Below are 21,326 nucleotides of genomic sequence, written 5' to 3'. Positions count from 1 at the left end.
CTACTCAAACCTTCCTTGCATTCAAAAAGTTTTAAATCATAGCTGTAATAGCCTTTTTCCTGCCTGCTGTGCTTCCACCCGCGACCTTTGCCCCCTTGCCTGTCTTCCTGCCCCGCCTGCGGCTGGGTGCGGAGTGGCCCGGCTTGGCTGTGGTGAAGGTGATGCACTGGGAGTCCAGGTAGTCTGCCAGCTTGGTGGCACCCAGGCGGATCCCTGCTGCTTTGAGTCGCTCCTGGAGCTGGGACAAGACCAGAGGCTGGTACTGGAGGATCTGACTGTACAGTGCGGAGTCAGACAGGATGAAGGAGCGCACAGCCTGGAGGCGATCCTGAAGGCGGTTCGCTGACTGGGAGGCAGAGATGCCACCGTCGCTGTCTGAGTCGGAGGAGAGGCACAGCTCTGGGTTGGACCTGCTGAGAGACAGCAAAGTGGTTAGACGCACATAACGAATTTATGATATTTTTATTCAAAGCTATAAGTACCATATTTACGTGACAGTTATACACTGTCTTACAACCTGAATTTAAAAAGAAGCTGGAAAGAGTGTTAGGCTTCTCTTAACACTCCAATGTGAAGGATTTAAGATTCGATTTATTGTCATTGTACAGACACCTATACAACAGGGGGATATGTTTGCAAAAATGGAATATAACACAAGTGTGTTTTCATTAGTGTATAATCATCTGAAAATAAGAATAGTTGTGTTTTGTTACCTTAGAATGAGCAGTTTATATCTACAAAGGGAGTGGGTCCAGAACTACACACTGGCTCTAGATGGGGCCATTCACAGTTTTAGCCGCCACTAAATTCCCTTAAATCTTACACACTGCTCCTTTAAATCTTATACATATGCCTCCAAAAATGTTGTGTCAACTGGAAACACTAACTGCTCACAAGACAAGTTGAAACTTGATTCCAAAGACAGTATATTTCATAAACATGAATGAATGCTGCCAACTAGAGCTGAATCTAACAATTACTCTCAGAAGAGATTGTTTTCTTAAATATCATTTTGTCAATCAAATGTAAAAAAACAAAAAAAAAAACACCTAATGAGCCTAATGTCACATATATAGACACGTAAGAGGTCGACTGATTTTTAAAGGTCAACATAATAATAGTAGTTTGTAGCAGGAGAAAGCAGATAGCTGCTGGACTGTGGAAACAAGGGCTTTTAATTTGAAATAGAAAGTGGTGGCATTCACTCAGTCACATTTTCAGGGTTATAGCGCTGCCCCCACTGCTGGGGTTCAGCCAGAAACTTCATGTTAATGTGCCTTAAAATGAACAGTACATTCAGACAGAGGCCAAAAGGGACCTGCTGTCTCTGGAGCTGTACCCACTGCTCCGGTTGGATCACGTCCCTGTGTGACTGGTGGAGGCTGCCTAGCCATCGGCCACTAGTGAGCCAAGTTCTGCTGATAACTGTAGTTTGTAAATTGTCCTCTTGGTGCCACTGTGTCTTTGATGCCACTCTAATACACATGACTTCTTTTGGTTGACCAAAGTCCAAAACCCAAAGATACTGAATTTTACAATTATATGCAACAAAGCAAAGGATAAAAAACTTAAATTTAAGACGGTGATACCATAAAAAGTTTGACAGTTTTTCTCAAAGCTCACTCGACTCTGTTACATATTTTTCTATATTTTGTATGTCAACGTATTTAAAGGACACCACATTGGTACAACCTGTGCAGGTGTGTGCTGTGTGACAGGACTTCTACTGATGCCATCATTTGAACATGAGTGTACAAAATATTGACTGATGTCTCCGAAAATATGCCTGGCAACAAAAACAGAATGTTCGATGCCTTAAGTGTGCGGTTACGAGATGATCCACGCACTTAAACGCACACAGTACCTTTCAGATTCTTCACTGGCAGCAGTTGACGAGGTGTTGGAGCCCTGAGAAGCAGACAGCAGCTCTGCTTCCTCCTCTCTGCTGGCTTTCAGAGGGGAGATGGCAGCGGGGGCTCTCGGCTCTTTAAACTTCACTCTCTGGGTGCAGGAGACCGGCCTGTTGCCAGGAGCCTCTGAACCAGTGGGCGGCTGCTTCATCCGAACTGTGCGGCCCGCTGACGGCGCCTCATCCTCAGAGTCAGAGCTGACCAGCTGGTGGGTGTACTGGTGGATCTCTTTCAGTTTGAGGATCATCTGGCGCTTCGGTAAAGGCCGAACACCAAACCTGCATGGGAAAGGAAAGTAAGTGAGGGCAGACGAACTGACAGATGGACGAGAGGAAAGCAGCCTGAGACAGAGTTCAGAGCCAGACAGACTAAGTTGACAGAGACACAGCGGGAGGTAACTGGATAGGCTCCTCAGTTAATTGCCTTTATTAGACAAAAACACAGTGGCCCTTCGTCACCCTTTCTGTAACGTCAGGGCTGGGATGAGAGTGAACCTGCTGACCTGTTGAGCTTGTTCTTGAGCTCCGGCGTGTCCATGTCAGAGTAGTGGGGCAGTGGGGTGATGGGCACCAGGGTGCGACGTCTTTTATTGTGTGATGTCACTGTGGAGACACAAACAAGAAGACATTATTTAAGACTACAGTCTGATTTATGCACCTGAATTAACACTGCAAGGTATCATTTACACTGTGTTCAGAGCGTAATACTGGTTTAAGTTGATGAACCTGTTTTCCTTCAGTAATTAACTACAGTTTACAGTATTTCGAGCAAAACCAAAGGCACACATGGACTAGTTGTTTTTATAGAAAGGTGGGCATGTGGACAAACTGTAATTATACTATAACTATTTAGCCAGATTGTGTGACTGAACAAAAGTGTGGCTGTGGATGCAGCAGCTTACTGAAATCACTGGGTTCTGGAGCTGCAGTGTTATTCTGGGACTGACACCAAAACCTAAAATCTGCCGCTGACAATATTAGAAAGCTGAAAGATCTCTTAATGAGCAACAAACACTGAGATGTCCCACAATGTTATCTACGTTTGGCCAGTTATCCATGGAATAAAAAAAGTGCTGCACCCAACAAAAAAAGGAGGGCTGAAACTAAGGACTGATTTCATTATTGATTCATTTATCCATGAATTTATTGTTTAGTCCATGATGCAGGACAACAACCGCTCCACCAAGCTTAGTCTTAGCAAGGTGCTGAAACATCACTAAGTCCAACTGGTGGAAAAAACCTTCTGCTAAGTCACATCTATGCAGTGTTTCGCTTTGAGCTTTCAGTCTATCAGACCTTCATCAGAGCATACGTGAATCACTGTCCATGAATCACTGAGTCATGTTGTTCATGAATCATATTGTTAGGTCTTTATGTTTTATGTTCAAACATTTTTTTTAAATGTCTTGTTTTGTCCATCCAACAGTTCAAAACCCCAAAAAGTAGTTACAATGACATAAAAGAGCAGATCCTTATTGGAGAATCTGGAGCCAGAGGATGAACAGTGTTCTTGGTGACAGTGGGCTTAAAGGTCTCGTGTGCAGGATTTAGTGACATCTAGCAGTGAGGCTGCAGAACTGAAACGGCTCCTGTTTTCCAAGCGTGTAGGAGAACTGAGGTAGCTTACATGAAGTCCAAAAAACGGGACTGGACCTATCTAGAGCCAGGGTTTGTCTTTTTCGTTCAGGGCTACTAGAGAAAGCATGTCAGACTCCATGGAGGACGACCCACTCTGTATCTAGATATAAATGGCTTATTCGAAGGTAACAAACACACAATCTTAGTTTCAGTTGATTTTAAACTAAAGAAAACACACTTATTATATTATAATGGCATATACTATTATTAAATACCATTTATCCCAACACATGCCCCTAAACCCAACACACTGGAACTCTAAGCATTTAATTAGAGCTGATACAAAATGTGGGTTCATTGATTTGTTTGAGAGAAATTTAAATTAGCAACTATTTTAACTGCTTATTGAGTCATTTTTTTTCCTACCAAAACACCTTCTGTGACAGTAAATTGAATATTTTGGAGTTATTAGAATGTTGATTAGACAAAACAAGATGTGTAAAGATGTGGAATTTAGAAAACTGTGATAGGCATTGATAAAACAATGGTCAGATGCAGGCCTAAATTTAATCAATTATCAGAATTGTTGTCAATTAATTCTGACTAATCAATTAATGGATTCATTGTTTTAGTTTTTTTTATTAAAAACGGGCATAGAAACAATCAATAAATCAGTGTCAGCAACTCGAGAAGGCCTCAAACAATTAATATCTACATTTGGCTGTTATATCATTTTAGCAGTCGGAGTCACTGGCTTTAAACTGTGTGTCTGCACCAGTCTGTTAGAACTGAAGAAGCCTCTTGGATGAGAGGTGAAACGTCTTCAAGAAACTCAAGCAAGTCCAGGTGCCTACGATATAACACTTAAGATTGCCATGACTTGGATGAATGAGAATCTCCACCAATATTACCAGTTTGTAGGGCTGCAACGATTAGTCGACTAATTGATGACTAATCGATGATTAATCGACTATAAAAGTACCCCAAAATACTCTTATTGCAGCTTCTTACGTTCAAATATTGGCAGCTTTACACACTCTCCCATGACGGTGAACTAAATCCCTTTGGCGTGAGTACGAAACATGATGACATGATTTTGGGGTTTGGGAGAGACAGACCGACATTTTTCAACATTTTAACATATTTTTCGATGAAATGATTAGTCGACTAATCGAAGAAATAATCGACAGATTAGTCGACAATGAAAATAATCGTTAGTTGTAGCCCTACCAGTTTGTTTCTACCTGTTTGTGTACATGTATGAGAGTCTTGGGAATACAATAATAACTCATGAAGTGAAATACCAACTTCATACTTACACCACAGACTGCTTTGTAGAGCAGATGATCCAAACACCTTTCAGCAGAAATGTGCATATTAATCGAGGAAATGTGATTCTGTCAAACAGCTACAGTTTTACTCTTTAATGCTTTAAGATATGGAAATCGTAACCAGTCTCTTGTGAAGGCATGTTGACATTAATCAGCGTATCTGTCTGCTCAAAAAATAATATCACTGTTGGCAGGATGGATTTTTCAAAACCTCAGATACTGAATTCCAGTGACTTACAGAAAGTACAGCAGTCATGACTTACCTGGTGTTTTGATCTGAACTGAAGGATCCGCCCTTTGAGATAGAGGAAGAGCCTCCTCCTCCTCTTCCTCCTCCCAGCTGTCCCATACTTTGGAGTCCAGGAGGCTGTTGCTGATCTCTGGTGGGGTCCGGGTGGTGGGGTTAGGTGGTGAAGGAGTAAAGGAAAGGTCTGAATGAGCCTGTTCACTGCTGGATGGTTGTGTGCTGTGAGCTTTGGATGCAGTCACACTGCTGTGGCTGTTTAGTAAATGGACACTGTGTTTGGACGGTGAAGGTCGACAGGCGACAGAAGAGGGTGACCTGGCTGTTTCTCGTTGTCCCAGGCTGCGCTCTCCTTGCTGGCTGGAAGCTCCGCTGTCCTCCAGCCTCAGACTGAAGCAGCCTGGGTTCGCATCTACGTCTGCACAGGCGTCGAAACCCCACGAGTCGTTGAAAGCTATGGGGGGCTCGTCCATGAAGCTCTGCTGTAAACTGGATTCAGCAGCTTCTGCCAATCCAGTTTCTGCTTCTTCCTTCTCTCCTTTATTTTCACACTCTGTCTCTACTTCTCCTTCCTCATCTCTAATCCCCTTGCTCTTGAGCTCATCTGTGTTGTTGTGACTGCTGGACTCAACAGAGTGTCGGCTTTGACTAGAGGACCCGCTGTGCCTCTGTGAACTTTGAAGACCTCTGTGAGAGGTAGACGAGGGTGGCTCTGACGGGTCAGACAGGTGGGAGAGATGAAAGCTCCCTAACTCAGTCTTCTCCGGGCTTTCAGATGGCTTTCCTTGACTTGTTGACCTCTGCTTATCGAGGTTGCTATGGAGAGGGGAGGTGCCAAAAGGAACGGGGGCCTTATGGAGCTCTGTGTGGAGGGGAGTGCTGCTGTAAGGCTGCAGCTGGGCATGGAGGGGTGTATCCTGTAAGGAAGTCATGGTTGAGGGCTTAGGTTGGCACGGGGGTGCTGCAAGTACTCCTCTATCTTTACTCCAATCACAACTAGTGGTTCGTTTAGAAGGAAGGTTGAGATCCAAGCTGGCGCTACTGGTCTCGTCCAGTTTTAATTTGGGAACACTTCCCTGTGTTGGGGCAACGTAGGCAGAAGCTCTGGTTGAACTGTTGGACGTCTGCAGTCTGTTGTTGAGAGGTAAAGCAGGAGAGGAGAAAGCAGAAGATGAGTGTGAGGAAGTGTCGACTCGAGGGAACAGCTGCGTCCTGCACATGCTGCTTTTGGTCTGAGTGGAGCTGGTTGTGGAGCTTCTTACGGGCTGGACCGGTGTGGACGGGATCAGCCAGGACACTTCTGGAGAACAGCCTAAAAGATCCTGGTCATCTAGACGACTTTGAGCCGGCGCTGCAGCTGAATCATGAGGACTAATCTCTAAACTACTAGACTGTTTATCCTTCTGGGTAGGTTCATTAGGTTTCAGGACTGGCTGAGGTTTGATCTGGGTGTAGCTCTGCAAGTTCTGGACGACGCAAGGGGAATTTGGTGAAGGACTACGGGAACTAAGAACTACCTCCATCTCCTCACTTGAGTCAGATAAAATGATGACTTCAGGTTCCTTCTTATCCTGAGACGAATCAGGAGAAAAAGGGACACAGATACTACGAGGACCTTGGCTTTCCCGCTTCAAAGCATCTGTTCCCTCATCTCCACCACCACCCCAGTCACCTGCTTCACCAGGGGACTGGCCTGGAATAGGCAGGTTGGATGCACTGGGTGGAGGGCTGGGGGAAAGGTCGCCAGCTACGCTTGCTGAAGACTGAAGCAAAGTTCTGCCGGACAGTTCAGATAAGGGTTTATGAGGAAACTGGTGTTGTTGGGATTGAGAAGTGTGTGCCTTAGCAGAGTGGGAAGTAGAAGGTGAAGAGGAAGGCTCTTCTTCCTCGTAGACCCCCCAGGATTCTGAGAAGAGGCGGCTGTAGCTGCGGTCCAGGCTGGGGTCTGGCTCAAGTTGAGATTTTTTCTTAATGCTGAAGCCTGCTGAGCTTCGTCTGGGTTCCGTCAGTTTTGTGAACACTTCTACTCCATCTTCTTCCTCATCTACCCTCTCCTCTTCCTCCTCTTCCATGCTGTCCTTCTCCTCCTCCCTCTTTCTCTGTGTGGCAGCAAACTCATAAATCTCCTCCAGCTCATCCTCATTCACTTTCTCCTCACTGATCTCCCCGTCGCCTGATGCGAGGTCGTCGCCATGATGATCTCCTTCCAAGTCTCTCTCTTTGTCCCTTCCTCCGTCTGTGTCCGTGCCCTCGTCGTCTTCATCTTCCTCACCCCACATGGAGCGTAGCAGCACCATGAGGGCCTGGTCTGTTTGGTTGTTGACATTCTCCTCCTGGTTTATGTAGTCCTCCTCGTCCCCTGGAGGCGCTGCATCCTCTTGGTGGAGCTCACAAAGCTGCTGTAGCTCCTGCAAGTCAAACCTTAAAAAAACACAACAAGAGAAGAGAGGAGTCACAACGCTGGAGTTAACCATAGGAATGTTTAAATAATTTTCATATACATGCTCTTGAACTTGACCTGTTATGAACTATTAAGTAAAATCCGAGCTGATGCTTTACGCTTTACCCTGCTCAGCATGAAATATAACACATCCGATCAAAAACCTGAGGGTCACCAGATAAGCTTGTCCAGAGGTGGACCAAAACTTTTGATTCCAAAGACAAAAATGGTATAGATGCATAAAAACCTGGATGCCAGTTCCAGCATGTGAGGACGAAGTGATTCTGGGATGGCGCAGCGAGCTGTGTAGAGATACCGCAGCAAAGCAAACACCGCCTGTCCCGGGACGTCATTCATCAACACCCTCTGGGTCGCAGGCATGCCTTCCTCCCGCACCCCAAAACCACTTTCATGAACCTGTGAAAGGAGCAGAGGATGAAGGAGAAACGATGATGGAATGTTAAAATGTATTTAATTTAACAAACTAAATGTTTATGTGACAGACTTAAGTCTTTATATCCTGTTAGTGCGTCGTCTTCCACTTATGCTACTGTACATGTATGATTTAACAGCTGTCCATGAAAATGGACTTATACATATTAAACACAGTCCTGGGCCACAGTCAAATAGTCTTTTTTTGCTTAGGAAGGTTCCTCACTGAGTGAAATGACCCAGAAGTATCTATGTCGCAGCCATGATGAGAGCTGGTCAAATTTTCTAAATGCTAAGCAGAGGAGCTTCAGTGCTTCCTTTCTTTTCTCCTTTAGCATGGAGTGCACTGGACCATCCTTTATGAAAGTCGAGGAGATAATACCGTCCCACAGTTCCATGTGGCAGCAACACTTTAAAGTGACCCACGTCATTGACATCTGCCGTCCATAATTATGTAGCCTTGTGTAAGTACAGTCAGATTCTCTTTTCCTAAGACCTTATGCACTCTCCTTCACATCTTTTCTTGACCTCATGACGTTTTCCATAGAGGTTATGGAAAAGTGGTGAGGAAAAGACACATAATGTTTTGGTTTTTTTTAACTATTCGTCTGCAGCCTTGGTTCATATATTTGCAGGGTTGTGCCTTACAGCAACACACACACTGATAAATTGTTACCATTTCTGCCAGCAGGGGGCATCGAGCATACACCATGAAGGAATGAGCAAAGTAGACCTCTCCGCTGTCCACCTGGAGCTGCAGGTCACTGAGCTGAGGGTTGTTCACCATGCTGCTCAGGTCTGAAGCAAGTCTGGACAGCGCCACCTACAGAGGAAACACCAGCAGGAAACACTTGGGGTCAGTGAACTGCCGGATTAATATCTAAATGCACAAAGAGTGCACAACAGACAAGACGTGCCATGTGGCATGTATCATCTCAGTTTGGAGAATCTCTGTCAGAAAACATAAAGGACTTACAGGACTGTGATGCAGAGACATGCATCCAAAGAGACAAGAGATACTACACAGAAATGCAGCAGATGAGATGAAGTCAGAGACAAAGTATGAAAAAGATCAGAATTCAGGATGCAGGTTGAAAATGTCAGAATAAGGTCTTACTGATCGGTGGCCGCTTCCGTCTTTATCCGCTCCTGCCTGAACAGTTGTCCTCCTCTCTCGGCTGCAGGCAGCGTCTGAATGTGTGTGTGTTGTGTCTGGTAGGAAGCCGCTCACACAGAAGTCAGCCTGCTCCTCCGACTCCTCCAGGAGGAAGCCGCTCAGACGGAGATTTGCGTTCTGACTGACACTTTTGTCTGTGAGAACAAAGACAATCAGGAATCTGAACTGATGACCAGTTAAGTCACTATGTAATAGGGCTGGGCGATATGGCCTAAAAAAAAAATCTCAGATTTCATGATTTAAATCGATTTTTTCCCCTCCTAGTTAAAAAAAAAATTGCGGCCTGGTAGCACATACCTGGAGTCCAAAACGTTCAGCATGTGAATAAACCCTGGCTTTTCCACGGGAGCCTATATATGGGCACCACATCTCTTGCAATATACATGGCAACTGCATCTGTGATCGCATTCCACCAGACCCCTTTCTTATCATACGGCAGTGTTTCCCCTACCATCATATTGGATCACAACAGAAGTCATTTAAGGTTACCTTTCCTAGAGAACAGGTCTATATCTTGTCCTTTTATTAAACAAACTAAATAGCCTTATGTTACAGGCTGAGCCTGATGTGTGTGTGTGTGTGTGTGTGTGTGTAGTTGATGTAGGAGGTATGAGACGTTAGTGCACCAGGTGTGGTGTGTGACGTCAGACGGATGCGCCCCAGGAAGAAAGTGAGGCATGTGTTATGTTGTTTACATCGAGCAGCCACAGTGAAGAAGCCTACGCAGTTCTGCATGCTGTTCTTGAGTTATTTCCCTCTATGTAAAAGTCAGACACTGATGAGAGAGGCTGTGCGTCATCCCTGCAGTGCTGAAAATAAAGTGCCGTTCTGTAACGCAGACGGAGTCCCGTTGTTGCCACAACGAGCTAACACAAGCTAAAGGAGCTAATGGTCTTCGGAGGTCTACTACGGTTCGGGGGTCTGCCAGCTTGGCGTTGTCAACACTTATTTATCTTATTTACACAATGGCATGTCATTTCTGTCCCTACACGGTGCGTGTCTAAATTCCTCTGCTCTCTGTGTCGCGCACACACACAGACACAGGTGAGCACACAAAAGCGCTGAAGAACTTGTTCCCTTTCTTGAGAGCGAGTTCTTCCCCACTCACTGCCATGTTGTTTGTGTGTCAAGCGCGCGGGGGGGAGGTGTGACTACGGGAGCCCAGCGTGGAGCGGCGGTGGCGGATTTTAAAGAGAAACTCGATTTTCATTAAAACAAATCAGCCTAAACTACAAATTCAAATTAATCGATAAAATCGATTTATCGCCCAGCCCTACAGTTTGTAACAATTTGAGTTGTTGAGTTACTCCCATGGGTTACAACAGAGCATGGCTGTGCAATGTATTGATGTTACATCAATATCATGATAATGAGACTAGATATTATCTTAGGTTTTTTTAAATATCAATATTAGAAGTGCTTTTTTCCCAGGTTTAAAGGCTGAATTACAATAAAGTGATGTAATTTTCTGAATTTACCAGACTGTTCTTGCTTTTCTACTATTTGACTTTACCCACTTAGTCATTAAATCCATAATGCTGATGATTATTTATCAAAAATCTCATTGTATAAATATTTTGTAAAAGCAATCCTCAACCTTACAATACCCTTGAAATATTGATATCAAAGCATTTGGTCAAAAATGTATTAATATTGTTCTTCTCTGTATCGCCTAACTCCATGACAGTGTAAAACTACAAAGCAACACAGATTTCTAAACCAGATTAGAGCAGTTAAAAGTGATTTTCTTACATACTATATATATTAACAAAAAGATACATGACTTTTAAGCAACATATTTTCCAGGCTTCTTTACACATAATTATTTGAAAGATAAGTGACTGTGGTTGTGGGACACTATGGTATGAAAACAAACACAAAGCAAACATTTATGAACTTAATATTTATGCACAAGCAAATATTTATGCACTTAATGCATAGCTAAAGGATAATAAACACAACTGAAGGACAAATATTTTAAGATAAAACCAAACTACATTTGCATGCAGGAAAACTATAAAGAAAGATTTTAAAGTTACAATTTTGTCACTTTAACATTAGAACTAGAGGTATAAATCACTGATTTTGTCACAATATGATATTATATGCCAGTTTATACAGAAGACTCAGCTGCAGCGCCGGCACAGAAGAAGCTGCCACCCCTTTCTGTTTTGCTTTTGGCCATAAAAGATAAAAAGTTAACACCAACAAACACGTAACTGTAAATAATTCTAACTGGTTAAGTGCAGTTAAGTTTACTTTAAACTGACTCCACTAACACTCATAAAACAGAACAAGGAATATGTTAGCCTTCAGGGCTTTTTTTGTTGCTGGAGAAATCTTTTCATTTGAGCCCAAACCATCATCTTTTCCCCAAAACTTCAGGATTATCTGGCTGAAAGCCCTGAAGGCAAATCTTCTCCCAGCAGCCATAAACCATGGATTACAGCCATGTGTGTGAGTGTGTTACCTGTGTCAGGGCCTGGAGCAGTGTGACCATACTGGGTGAGGGTCGCGCCGTCTTCGACCAGCTCCATCAGGTCCATCAGGAGTGCCCGGCCTGTCCCCGGTGTGGAGAGAGCCGTCTGGGAAGAGGAGGCTGTCTGGGTGGAGGATGGCAGGATGGAGGCCCTGGTCTCTGTGACAGGAGTTCCTTCACTCACAGGTCGGAAGGAAGACTCAAGCTTGTTGACGGTGCTGGAGGTGGTTGCATCAGTCTACAGGTGGACAGCACTATGATTAATTTGATCCACTGGCAGTAGTTACTGATTAATAACAGAAAACACAGCATCTCTCTTTCAAAGTTTCAGCACTTGTGTTAAGCCACCCACAGGACAGAACTACCAGACAGTGTGTGGTTCTCCATCTCAAAAGGTGACTGATAACTTCAAACAACACAGAACAAACAACAAAGTACATAAACATGTCTTCTGTCTCCTCACCGCCACTGCCTCCCAAGGCATGAAGAACTCTCTGAGCTCTGGGGTGTAGAAATCAGACAGACAGGTGTTGGCTCCGTCCAGCAGTGCGCTCTTCTGCCAGAGGGGGGCAGCACCGCTCCAGCCTGGCAGACTGCTGGGGCAGCGGGTCGGGGTGGGTGGAGACGGGGCCCGGCTGCGTAGGAGGAGAGCAGAAACTCGTTCCTGCAGCCTCGCCAGTGCCACCTCGGCGTCCTGGACGAGGAGGAGAGGAGGAGGACGGGGGACGGCGCCCTTTTTCCTCTTCCCACGCCCCTTACCTGCACCAAGAGGAGCAGAGGACAGAGAAGGGGGTCAGATGAGGCATCTAAAGACTTGCACAGAGCTCAGGTATTTACGACATAATCTTTAAATAATTTGTCAACTAAGTGAATTTTGGTAGTCCTGAAAATAAAACCATTGTGATCTGAAGCCAATTATTTGAACAGTTTGTGCTTTGCATTTGTGTTGTGGTGTGTACACTGCTTCAGGCCTTGCCAAAGGTAACAAACACAGACACACAATACACACAGACTAAAATATTTGTTGCGGCACCAAAAAGAAAACATGAAAACTGCCTCTAGGGATTTAAAGAGTTTCTCAAATTAAATACGACAGACGTGTAACTGTAAAAAGGCTTCTGGAGAGTTTCACAACACATTACACATTCATTCATTCAGCCATCAGCTTCTGGAGCTGGTACTGCTTCTTCCTCAGCGACACCTCAGTGGAGCGGGTGTTTGCTTACAAAGACAAAGAGGGCTGTTACTTCCTATAACCTCTCTTATCTAAATTCATTTACCCCTGTGGCTTACTTATGAGCTACTGAACTAACCACAGAAAAAAATCTCTCAGTCTTAGCAGTTTTAGTTTATACCACAGGCGCCTACCAGCTATCACACACACTGGTTACTGGAAACTTTTTGTTGCACCACTTTTGGCTTTGAACAAGCTCCCCTAGCGCTACATTACAAGAACCAGCAAAGCCAACACACAACTGAAGCTCACAGCATTCATGTGGCTACTGCACAGTTATGTACAAGTATACAAACGCCATGGCCAATCAGAATCAAGCAGCTCTGAATCCATGGTATGAAACGAGCATCAGTTTCAGGCCAGAAAATGCTGCAAAAGCCAAAGATGACGCCCTCAATTGTCTTGTTTTGTCCACAACCCAAAGATATGCAGTTTACTGTCATAAAGGAGTAGAGAAACCTGAGGAAAATTGCATTTATAAAGCTGAAAGCGGAGAATTTTGACTTTTTTTTACTCCCTGCTGTATGTTAGTGCTTCATCAAAAAACATCTTTTTGTTGATACAGTGATGTTACATCACCTGCGTCTGGCCTCCACTTTAACGCTGGAGTCATAGAGATGTGCGAGGCAGCAGTTTGTAACATCTCTGACTCCCTGTCGCTCTGCTGCTGTTGTTCCAGCAGAGAGGAGGACAGAGCCATGGCCACCATGGTTTCTTCGTCCAGGGGTGGAGTCTTCTTCCTGGGCTTCTTCTTGGCTGGGAGGCCCGGCTTGGATGGGCCTTTTCTTTTAGTGCCACCAGTCTGTGTGCTGAAGAGAAAAACAGACGAAAGGTAAGAGGACTGATTAAACTCTGTAAGTACTATATCTGACATTAACTGATAGGCAAGCTATTTCTATTATGAGCAAGGTTTGCAAGCAATAAAACATGATCATCTTAAGTTCGACATTCTTTGTCTGTTAATTGGTCTGATCGGCCCCTGACAGGGAAGCTCAGAGGTGTATTATGGTACTGAGGTGTACTCACACTGTGTTAACAGTGGGGACACTCTGGGTCTCCTCAGTTTGTCTCTGCAGAGCTTGCAGCAGCACAGCCGGAGCGACGCCCATTTCTGAGGAGCAGCGCTTGAGGTGGGCCGAGCGACTCTTCTGGGACTTGAACTTCTTGCCACAGATGGGACAGTCGGGGACCCCAGGAGGTGGAGGAGGGGGGGCTGGGGCGGTCTTTTCACTCTCATCCAAACACCTGCAAAGAAGGATCATTCTAGTTAATTTTACTGTTGTAATTCACTCCAGATACGAGCATGAGTCAAATGGCTACAATGTAAATGTCCAAACCTGTTGAGATGCTGCGTTCGCCCATCAGGTGTCATATGTGAGAGATCTCTTTGGCAGATCTGACAGAAGAAAAGGCCTCCGTCCTCCAGGTCGACCGTCTGGGCTTCTGCTGCCTCCCTGTCCAGCTCCTGCTGCAGTCGCAGGGCCAGAGCCTCATCGCTGTCCTGGGGCTCCGGGTGGAGACCTGAGCTGAAAGACTCTGGAGTATCTGGGTGCAGAGGGGAGGTGGCAAATATAGATACAAGTAAGGGTGTGCTAAAGTTACATTTGTACTAGAGATGGTATATCAATAGAGTTTAGTGGCTTTAATGTGTTAATGTTTTGATATAGATCCAATTGTATCTTAGCATTAATGTTATATTAAGGAAACATCATGGGCGTAATCCTGAGCATTCTGTATTAACCATGCACTCCTAAAGCCGCACACCAACTACCTCAGATTTGAAACTGTACAAACACAAACAACCCTACTTTATTTATCATCCAGAGCTATTATTTATTGCACTGTGCTTTTATCTTTATAGTTTGTAACATTTAATGGTTTCATCTTATTGAAGACTGTGATATCATTGTTGAATCTCAAACTCTTTATCTCAAATTTGATTATTGCAGAATAGTTGACTGTGTCACGATATTATTCTTTCGGTCACAACCCATAGAACATGACCGTAGGTGAGGGTTGGGACGTAGATGGACCAGTAAATTGAAATCTTCAGAAGCGAGGGAGTTCAAGTATCTCAGAGTCTATTTGCTACACGTTGTATTTATATTTGTTACACATTTGTTTTTTCTACGATGTTTTACAGTCCTTGTATATTGCACTATTTGTATTTGCACTCCTCCAACTCTGTACTGCGCACTTCTGCACAGCTCAGGATAAAAAAGTTATTTCTCATGGTGTGCTTGTTAGTAAATGTCATCTAAAAGCACTGACAGTGATCATCTAAATGCTGCCACATTAGCACAATAGGGACAAGCTTATACGACCATGCCAATTGTGAGTGCAGTTTTGTGTCCTGCATGTGACATCAAGGTGCATTAAAGGCAGATAAATATAAACCCAACAAAACAAGGATAAATATGACCTATGGATGATGATGATTACATATTTTTTTTACAGTCTTGAAAAAGCTGTAGGCCTATTCCCTCTGTTCACTTGGAAACAGCGCTGCACAATCTGTGCCAGGAGCATCATGTCATCTCACCTTGTCCTTGAGTCAGAGGTGGAGGAGGAGGAGGAGGAGGAGGAGGAGCAGCAGCAGCAGCACTGTCGTTCTCATGGTTTGTGGGCTGGCTCTTGTCCTTGAGCACCATCCTCTGCGGACTGACTCTCTTGAACTGTTGCATCCTGTGGAGTACTTTGTCTTTCGCCGACAAACGTCTCTCAGCTCTGGGTCCTGCTGCTGCTGAAGGCACACCTGATGACGACTCAGCATCTCCTGAATCATGTCCAGTCCCCCCACAGAGCACACGCTCCTCTGCACCAGTACAAACAGGCTGGGACCCAGAGTCACCATCTCTTCTGTTATTTCTCCTCCTCTTGTCTCCATCGCTTGCCTGGCTGGAGGGCTGACGCTCTGCCTTCCTCGGCTGTCTGGACTCACCTGGTTTCTTACGGACTCGTCTCAACAGCTTTGAGCAGAGATCTACAAAATCCTGATCCGAGTCATCCATGACGGTGCACTTCGTCTCACATTAAAAGGCCATGCCAGCATGCCCCCAGCTGTAACGGCCAGCCTGCAAAGAGAGATGGTTTAAGTTGGAGTCCACATTGGGTTCAGAGATCACAAGGGCTCCCTGTGACTGGTGGATAGTTTAATTTGCTCCAACACAACACGTTAGCAAGATTTAAGAGCCAGTATTACTGCTTTGCTGCACAAGTCAAGGAAAACGGCTGCGACATAAACTCAAATACATACAATTTTGTTAAATTTGGGGATATTTCCTAATAAATAATGTCTAAAAGCGCATGCTTGTAGTGGAAATATCAGTTAACGTTAGATAGAAAACAGTTAGCTAGCTAGCTGTTCACGCTAAGTTAACACTTTATCCTCACCCAGGTTCGATGAATTTACATTTCAGTTTTAACTTTCCCCCTCATCGCAGTTCATTCAGTCTGTCGCGACGGCGAGTGTCGTTTATTTAAAATATACGCAGCATTATATGTGAATTATATGGCTAATAAAAAAAGGCAAAAGGCCAGCGGGGTTTGTTTTTATTTTAAAAGCACAGCTTCAACCGCTTCGTTTTCAACTTCCGGCCATGTGACGGTGAACGGTCCAATGCACAGCGCGCCTCTCAGGTCACGTGAATGCAAATCCCTGCAGAATCATTCAAGTTTTTAAGGAGGACTGAACAGTGTGACTTCATCCTGACACTACTTCAGCCACATATGTATAGCATCTGTGAGAAAAGTTTGTGACTGAGGTACTTGTCACACAGTGTTTATTTATCCCAAATATTTTATATTTTTACTACAGCCCAGTTTTACTTCTTTTAATTCTTGAAAAATGATCCCTTTAGGATCTGAGAGGTTGTAAACATTTTATTCATTTTAAACATTTTATTTTATCTGCAAATTACTGCATCACTACTTTGACACTTCACTAAAAACTCCCTTAACTGTGATCATATACTCTGATCTGAAACTATATTAGCCCTATTCTCACAGGGTTTATTACCAGGGGACCTCAAGTGATTTAGAAATGACCCCTTCACATCTGTTTTGTGCAGTGCATTCACATGGGATAAGCAGTGATGCACATTGTTCATATCTTATTTTAAAAATGTGGGTTAACCAAACAAGCAATTCTGCCACACAATGTCACATCACAGATTTTGCTCTTCTGATGGATTTGAGCTTGCTCTTCCTGAAAATGGGTCTCCATGACATGTAGTGAGATGAGTCTCCTGCACCCAAAATGATGCCGAAACTTTCATTTATAATTCCAAAAATTTAAATGCGACCCCTAATCACAGAGAAGCCAATTTATACAGGACTGAAACTATCAAATAACCTCTGTGTTTGGCAAAATATGGTAGGTAATTTGTGGTGGAATCTTTACTTGACAAAATACCACCACGGCATATCTGCACAAGAGATGACCTCTGCAATTATTACAAACTATTAAAAGGTTCCCAAGCAATACTAGTAACAAGTAACTCACCCACTTTTTCAATCTGTGGAAAATGAGATGCAGAATAAGGAATAAAAAAAAATCTTGTTTCGAGAAATATGTTATTTTTGGGCGGAAAAGTGCAGATGCAGGGCTTCAACCAGATTTGAGGGACACTGCTCTGGAAAACGAAACAGTGCGGAGCTGAAAGAAATGAACACAAAGTCGCACACACACAGGAGTGATGCCTCATTATTGAGTCAACAGAGTACTGGAGTTCTTCTGTTGCACACAGTTTATTTAACAATATGGTATATAAGTAAGAAATGAGTCTTTTAACCAGTTTATACAGTGATTTCATTCTCTCTTCCTTATATTTATAGTATTTTGCTTAATAACTTGATTTACAATAGGAGAAAAAGTAAATCCCCCCTAATTCAAGTTTTTGTGAGAGAGGAATGAGGGTTGATAACATTTAGTTTTCCTCAGGGTGAATCTCAAACGAGCCCTTCATCCCTAGATCGCACACGGCTTAGTGTAAAATTTAGAGGATGGGGCGTCATCAGAGATGTGGCCTACAAACAACCGGTGATCATTCCACCTCAGCTTAGGGGGCTGGTCTCTTTCTCACACTCTCTTTACACTTTACAACATTTGTATGACAAAAAAGGTATGACAAATTCTTTTTAATGTCAAAGCAACAATGTTCCACACCTGCAAGACAGATTTATCCAAATTCCAGGCCACTGAGATGTAGGATGCAGTCCTTGTCGTCTGTGTTTGTGAAACCAGTCGGAGCTGTAGTTATTTTAGTGACTGTGAGGGTTTGTGTCAGTGTCTTCATGTGCGCCTGTATACATGCCCGTGTATACACAACCTGCCGCAGTCCGTTTCCTATTTCAATACAACTGAGTGCTCTTCATACACACAAAGAGGAGGGGAGCGGTCCCTGAACGCAACGTCTTGGAGTAATGGTACAACACTTGATTACAATTGCCAGGAATGACAGCTTGAGAAGAAAACGAAAACCTGGCCCAATTCCCAGACAAATTATTTTACAGTTTCAACACAAAAATGCTTTAAGTTTCTTTTCCAAAGGTACAAAATAAAAAGATATGAATAATATAATGCAATTGTACATTTTCTTAAAAAAAAAAAAAAGAAAAAAAAAAGAAACGAGAAAGGCATGAAACCATACCAAAAACAAACCAAAAAATAAGTTGAGTATTGAACACATTTGGTCTCAACCAAAAAATATATTCTTTGTGATTTAAATTTCATTTAAGAAGCAACTTGCAAATCCCTCAACATCTTAAGGAAGAAATACCCCTCACTTGGGTTCAGGAAACAATTACATTCCCTCAAAGTGTTGACTTTTTTTTTTTTTGTTTTGTTTTTTTCCTCGACCAAATTTTCTTTTTACAACAGTTGAAACTTTTTACATGTCAGTACAAAAGAACGTTCTCAACCTTAGAAAGAACAAACAAAGCCCTCTAACGGGATAAAGAGTCTGAGGGGAAACAAGGAGGAGGAGGAGGAGTGGGAGTATGGGTCCCTGGGAGAGAGATTGTGTTCTTTAGTTACCAGCAGAAATGCTACAATCCTTCCACAAACTTCTCCAGAGTGTCCCCTGTAGCATCTCCCACCATCCCCAAGTCACTGCTCAGCCCCCCTCTGTTGGGCGTGTTAAGCTGCGGTAGCATGGCGCTTTGTTCGGGCGTCCCCAAGTGTCCCTGCTCCATGGAGCCTGAAAGCGGGCCCCCGAGTCCGGGGTGTGGGGAAGCCGAGTGGGGTGGATGCGGGTGCTGCGGTGAGGGCTGGGGCTGGTTCTGGACCTGCGGCGAGGGACTGGAATGTGGCCGCTGCTGCTGGGGCTGCTGTTGCGAAGGCGGACAGGGGGACTGGACTGGCGCAGGGGAGCGGACCTGGTTGTTGAGGGCGTTGGCTAGTGTGGACTGGCCAGGGAGGTGGGCACCACCCTGGGGCTGGCCGGCCAGCAGGTGGGTCTGGGGGCTCATGGGGCTGGGCTGGGCGGGAGAGCCCATCTGCTGCTTGAGGACGGCCTGCTGCTGCTGGGGAAGCTGCTGCTGCTGCTGCTGTTGCTGCTGGAGCATTCGTTGATGCAGTAAGTTCTGGGTGGAGTCTATCCCCATGCCGGGCTGAGCCATCTGTGCCATGGGTGGGAGCTGGCCCATGGGCCCCCCAGCGGCTCCTGCACCTGCCTGCATGGCTATCTGCTGCTGCTGTTGCTGCATGCGGAGCTGGGAGTACGTAGCTGCCGTACCCTGCGCCTGAGCAGGGAACTGGCCGGGATGGCCCTGAGGCATCACTCCCTGTTGTTGCTGCTGCTGCTGCTGTTGTTGCTGCTGTCTTAAGAGCTGCCGACGGTAAAGCTCCTGGAGCTGGGGGTTGGTGTTGTGTGCTGCGTTTATGAGCTGTCCTTGTGCCCCTAATGCAGCCATGCCCTGCGCAGGAGGCTGCTGAGGCTGCTGTGAGGGAATCCCTGGCCTCTGCACTGCCCCTCCTGGCATGGCCATGGCTTGCATTGTAGGCATGCCAGGCTGCTGTTGCTGACCTGCTTGCTGCGGCTGGTTGGCGTGGTACTTGGCTGTTCGCTGTTTGATAAAAGCCGCCATTAGCTGAGGGTTTGATTTGAGGATGTTGAGGACTTGCTGTTGCTGCTGGGGCGAGCTGGGAGACTTGAGGGTGCGCAGAAGGTCCTGCAGGGCGTTGGGTGCAATAGCACCAGGTCTCTGGGGGGTTTGTGGACGGGCACCAGGCTGCTGTGGAATCAGCATCCTTTGGCCCTGCTGAGGTTGCTGCCCTGGGGCCATCATGGCTCGCTGCATGGTCATGGTCTGCTGTGGGGTCTGGCCTGGGACAAGGCCCGGTTGTTGAGTCTGAGCTGCCTGCATCTGCCCTGCAGCTCCAGGCCACTGCCCTGGGGCCATGCCTGGTTGCATGACCTGTGGTCCCCGTGGCCCTGGCACCATCTGCATAGGTGGCTGCATTGGTCCGGTCATGCGCTGCTGTGGCTGCTGGGGGTTCATGGGTAAGCCATTCATGTTGACCCGGTAATTCTGCTGGTTCTGCTGGGCCTGTGCCATCATCTCGATGTGCCGTGCCATCTTGACTGCAGCAAGGGGAGGCTGCTGCTGTAGCTGCTGAGGTGGCTGGGGCGGCTGGGGAAGAGGGGACTGCTGCTGGTGTAGAGGGGAGGCCTGGGGCCCAGGCTTGCCCTGGGACACTGGTGTTTGAGGCTGGCCATTGCGAGGTGCATTGGGAAACGTTGGGGACATGACGCCTGCTGAGTTGGGGGTCTGCGGCTGGTTGGAGAGCGGCTGCTGGGGTGTCTGAGGAGTGTTGGGCTGGGCATGGGGAGTGGGAGTGCTGGGGGCAGCTGAAGCCGGTGGGGACGGTAGCGGCATGGTTCTGCCTTGCATGGTGGCCATTCTTCTCCTCATCAGCTGGGCCTGCTGGAGCCTGTGCTGCAGCTGCTGCTGGCGAAGCTTGTGCTTGATGTTCAGGCAGAACGGGACAGGACACTTGTTCTCCTGACAGTGCTTTGCATGGTAACAGCACAAAGCAATGAGCTGCTTGCATACAGGGCAGCCACCATTGGTTTTGCGCTTGCAGCCCTTGGTGTGCTGCACCACTCGTTTCATCTTCTGGCAGGACGGCAGAGAGCAGTTGGCATTGCGACACTGACAAGCATGGACCAGGGACTGGATGCAGCGTTGGATACTTAAGCGCCGGCTCTCCTGTGGGCTCTTGGAGGCCTCTCCACTCTGGCTGTTGCTGTCGTCGTCCAGGCCAAGGCCCCACTTCACCATCTGGTGCTCATGGCCCTTCACATTGTAACAATTAATGCACAGATCAAAGTCCTGCAGAAGAAAGCAGACGGGGACACAGTAATTAACATGAGTCTAACCAAGTCTGATAAACAGATTTGTTAAAAATTTCACAAATATACTCCTGCTGTTAAGAATAACAGTATTTGATGTACTACATACATATAATTCCTGGTTTAACTTTGTCTGACAGACCTC

At 45.6% G+C, this 21,326-nt stretch overlaps 2 protein-coding genes and 1 long non-coding RNA gene across 4 annotated transcripts in view; 1 reads left to right on the top strand and 2 right to left on the bottom strand.

The window, feature by feature from the left end:
* Window positions 1-31: 31 nt before the first annotated feature.
* Window positions 32-16,489, bottom strand: slx4 (SLX4 structure-specific endonuclease subunit homolog (S. cerevisiae)). The gene is made up of 14 exons (XM_049571648.1): window positions 16,218-16,489; window positions 15,367-15,898; window positions 14,162-14,369; window positions 13,851-14,069; window positions 13,404-13,633; window positions 12,054-12,349; window positions 11,582-11,828; window positions 9,052-9,245; window positions 8,611-8,757; window positions 7,750-7,919; window positions 5,082-7,483; window positions 2,413-2,512; window positions 1,865-2,188; window positions 32-410 (listed from the first exon to the last, which is right to left on the bottom strand). Exons 2-14 carry the CDS (start codon window positions 15,833-15,835, stop codon window positions 32-34), a joined length of 5,385 nt encoding a protein of 1,794 aa, XP_049427605.1. The 5' UTR covers window positions 15,836-15,898; window positions 16,218-16,489.
* LOC125885848 (uncharacterized) lies at window positions 12,290-13,974 on the top strand. Its single transcript, XR_007448944.1, has 3 exons — window positions 12,290-12,419; window positions 13,507-13,678; window positions 13,888-13,974. It is a non-coding gene; the product is annotated as an uncharacterized LOC125885848 (long non-coding RNA).
* Window positions 16,490-17,525: 1,036 nt separating the features above from the next.
* crebbpa (CREB binding protein a) overlaps window positions 17,526-21,326 on the bottom strand; it is a 56,126-nt gene continuing 52,325 nt past the window's right edge. For both annotated transcript variants that reach the window (XM_049568228.1, XM_049568238.1), the window contains one exon: window positions 17,526-21,161. In XM_049568228.1, coding sequence (XP_049424185.1) covers window positions 18,873-21,161 — 2,289 coding nt within the window. In that variant the 3' untranslated portion in view covers window positions 17,526-18,872. The remainder of the gene's footprint in view (window positions 21,162-21,326) is intronic.

Source organism: Epinephelus fuscoguttatus, linkage group LG3 (genome assembly GCF_011397635.1).
Source record: "Epinephelus fuscoguttatus linkage group LG3, E.fuscoguttatus.final_Chr_v1".
Lineage (NCBI taxonomy): Eukaryota > Metazoa > Chordata > Actinopteri > Perciformes > Serranidae > Epinephelus > Epinephelus fuscoguttatus.
The sequence above is the reverse complement of the archived record's forward strand: the minus strand, read 5'-3'. Positions and strand labels throughout refer to the sequence as shown.

Coding starts and splice junctions, on each gene's coding strand:
- slx4 (XM_049571648.1), bottom strand. CDS start 15,835: ATGGATGACTCGGATCAGGATTTTGTAGATCTCTGCTCAAAGCTGTTG. Junction 14,070..14,161: donor CGAACGCAGCATCTCAACAG/GTTTGGACATTT, acceptor CCTTCTTTGCAG/GTGTTTGGATGAGAGTGAAA. Junction 411..1,864: donor GCCAGTGAAGAATCTGAAAG/GTACTGTGTGCG, acceptor GTCTCTCAGCAG/GTCCAACCCAGAGCTGTGCC.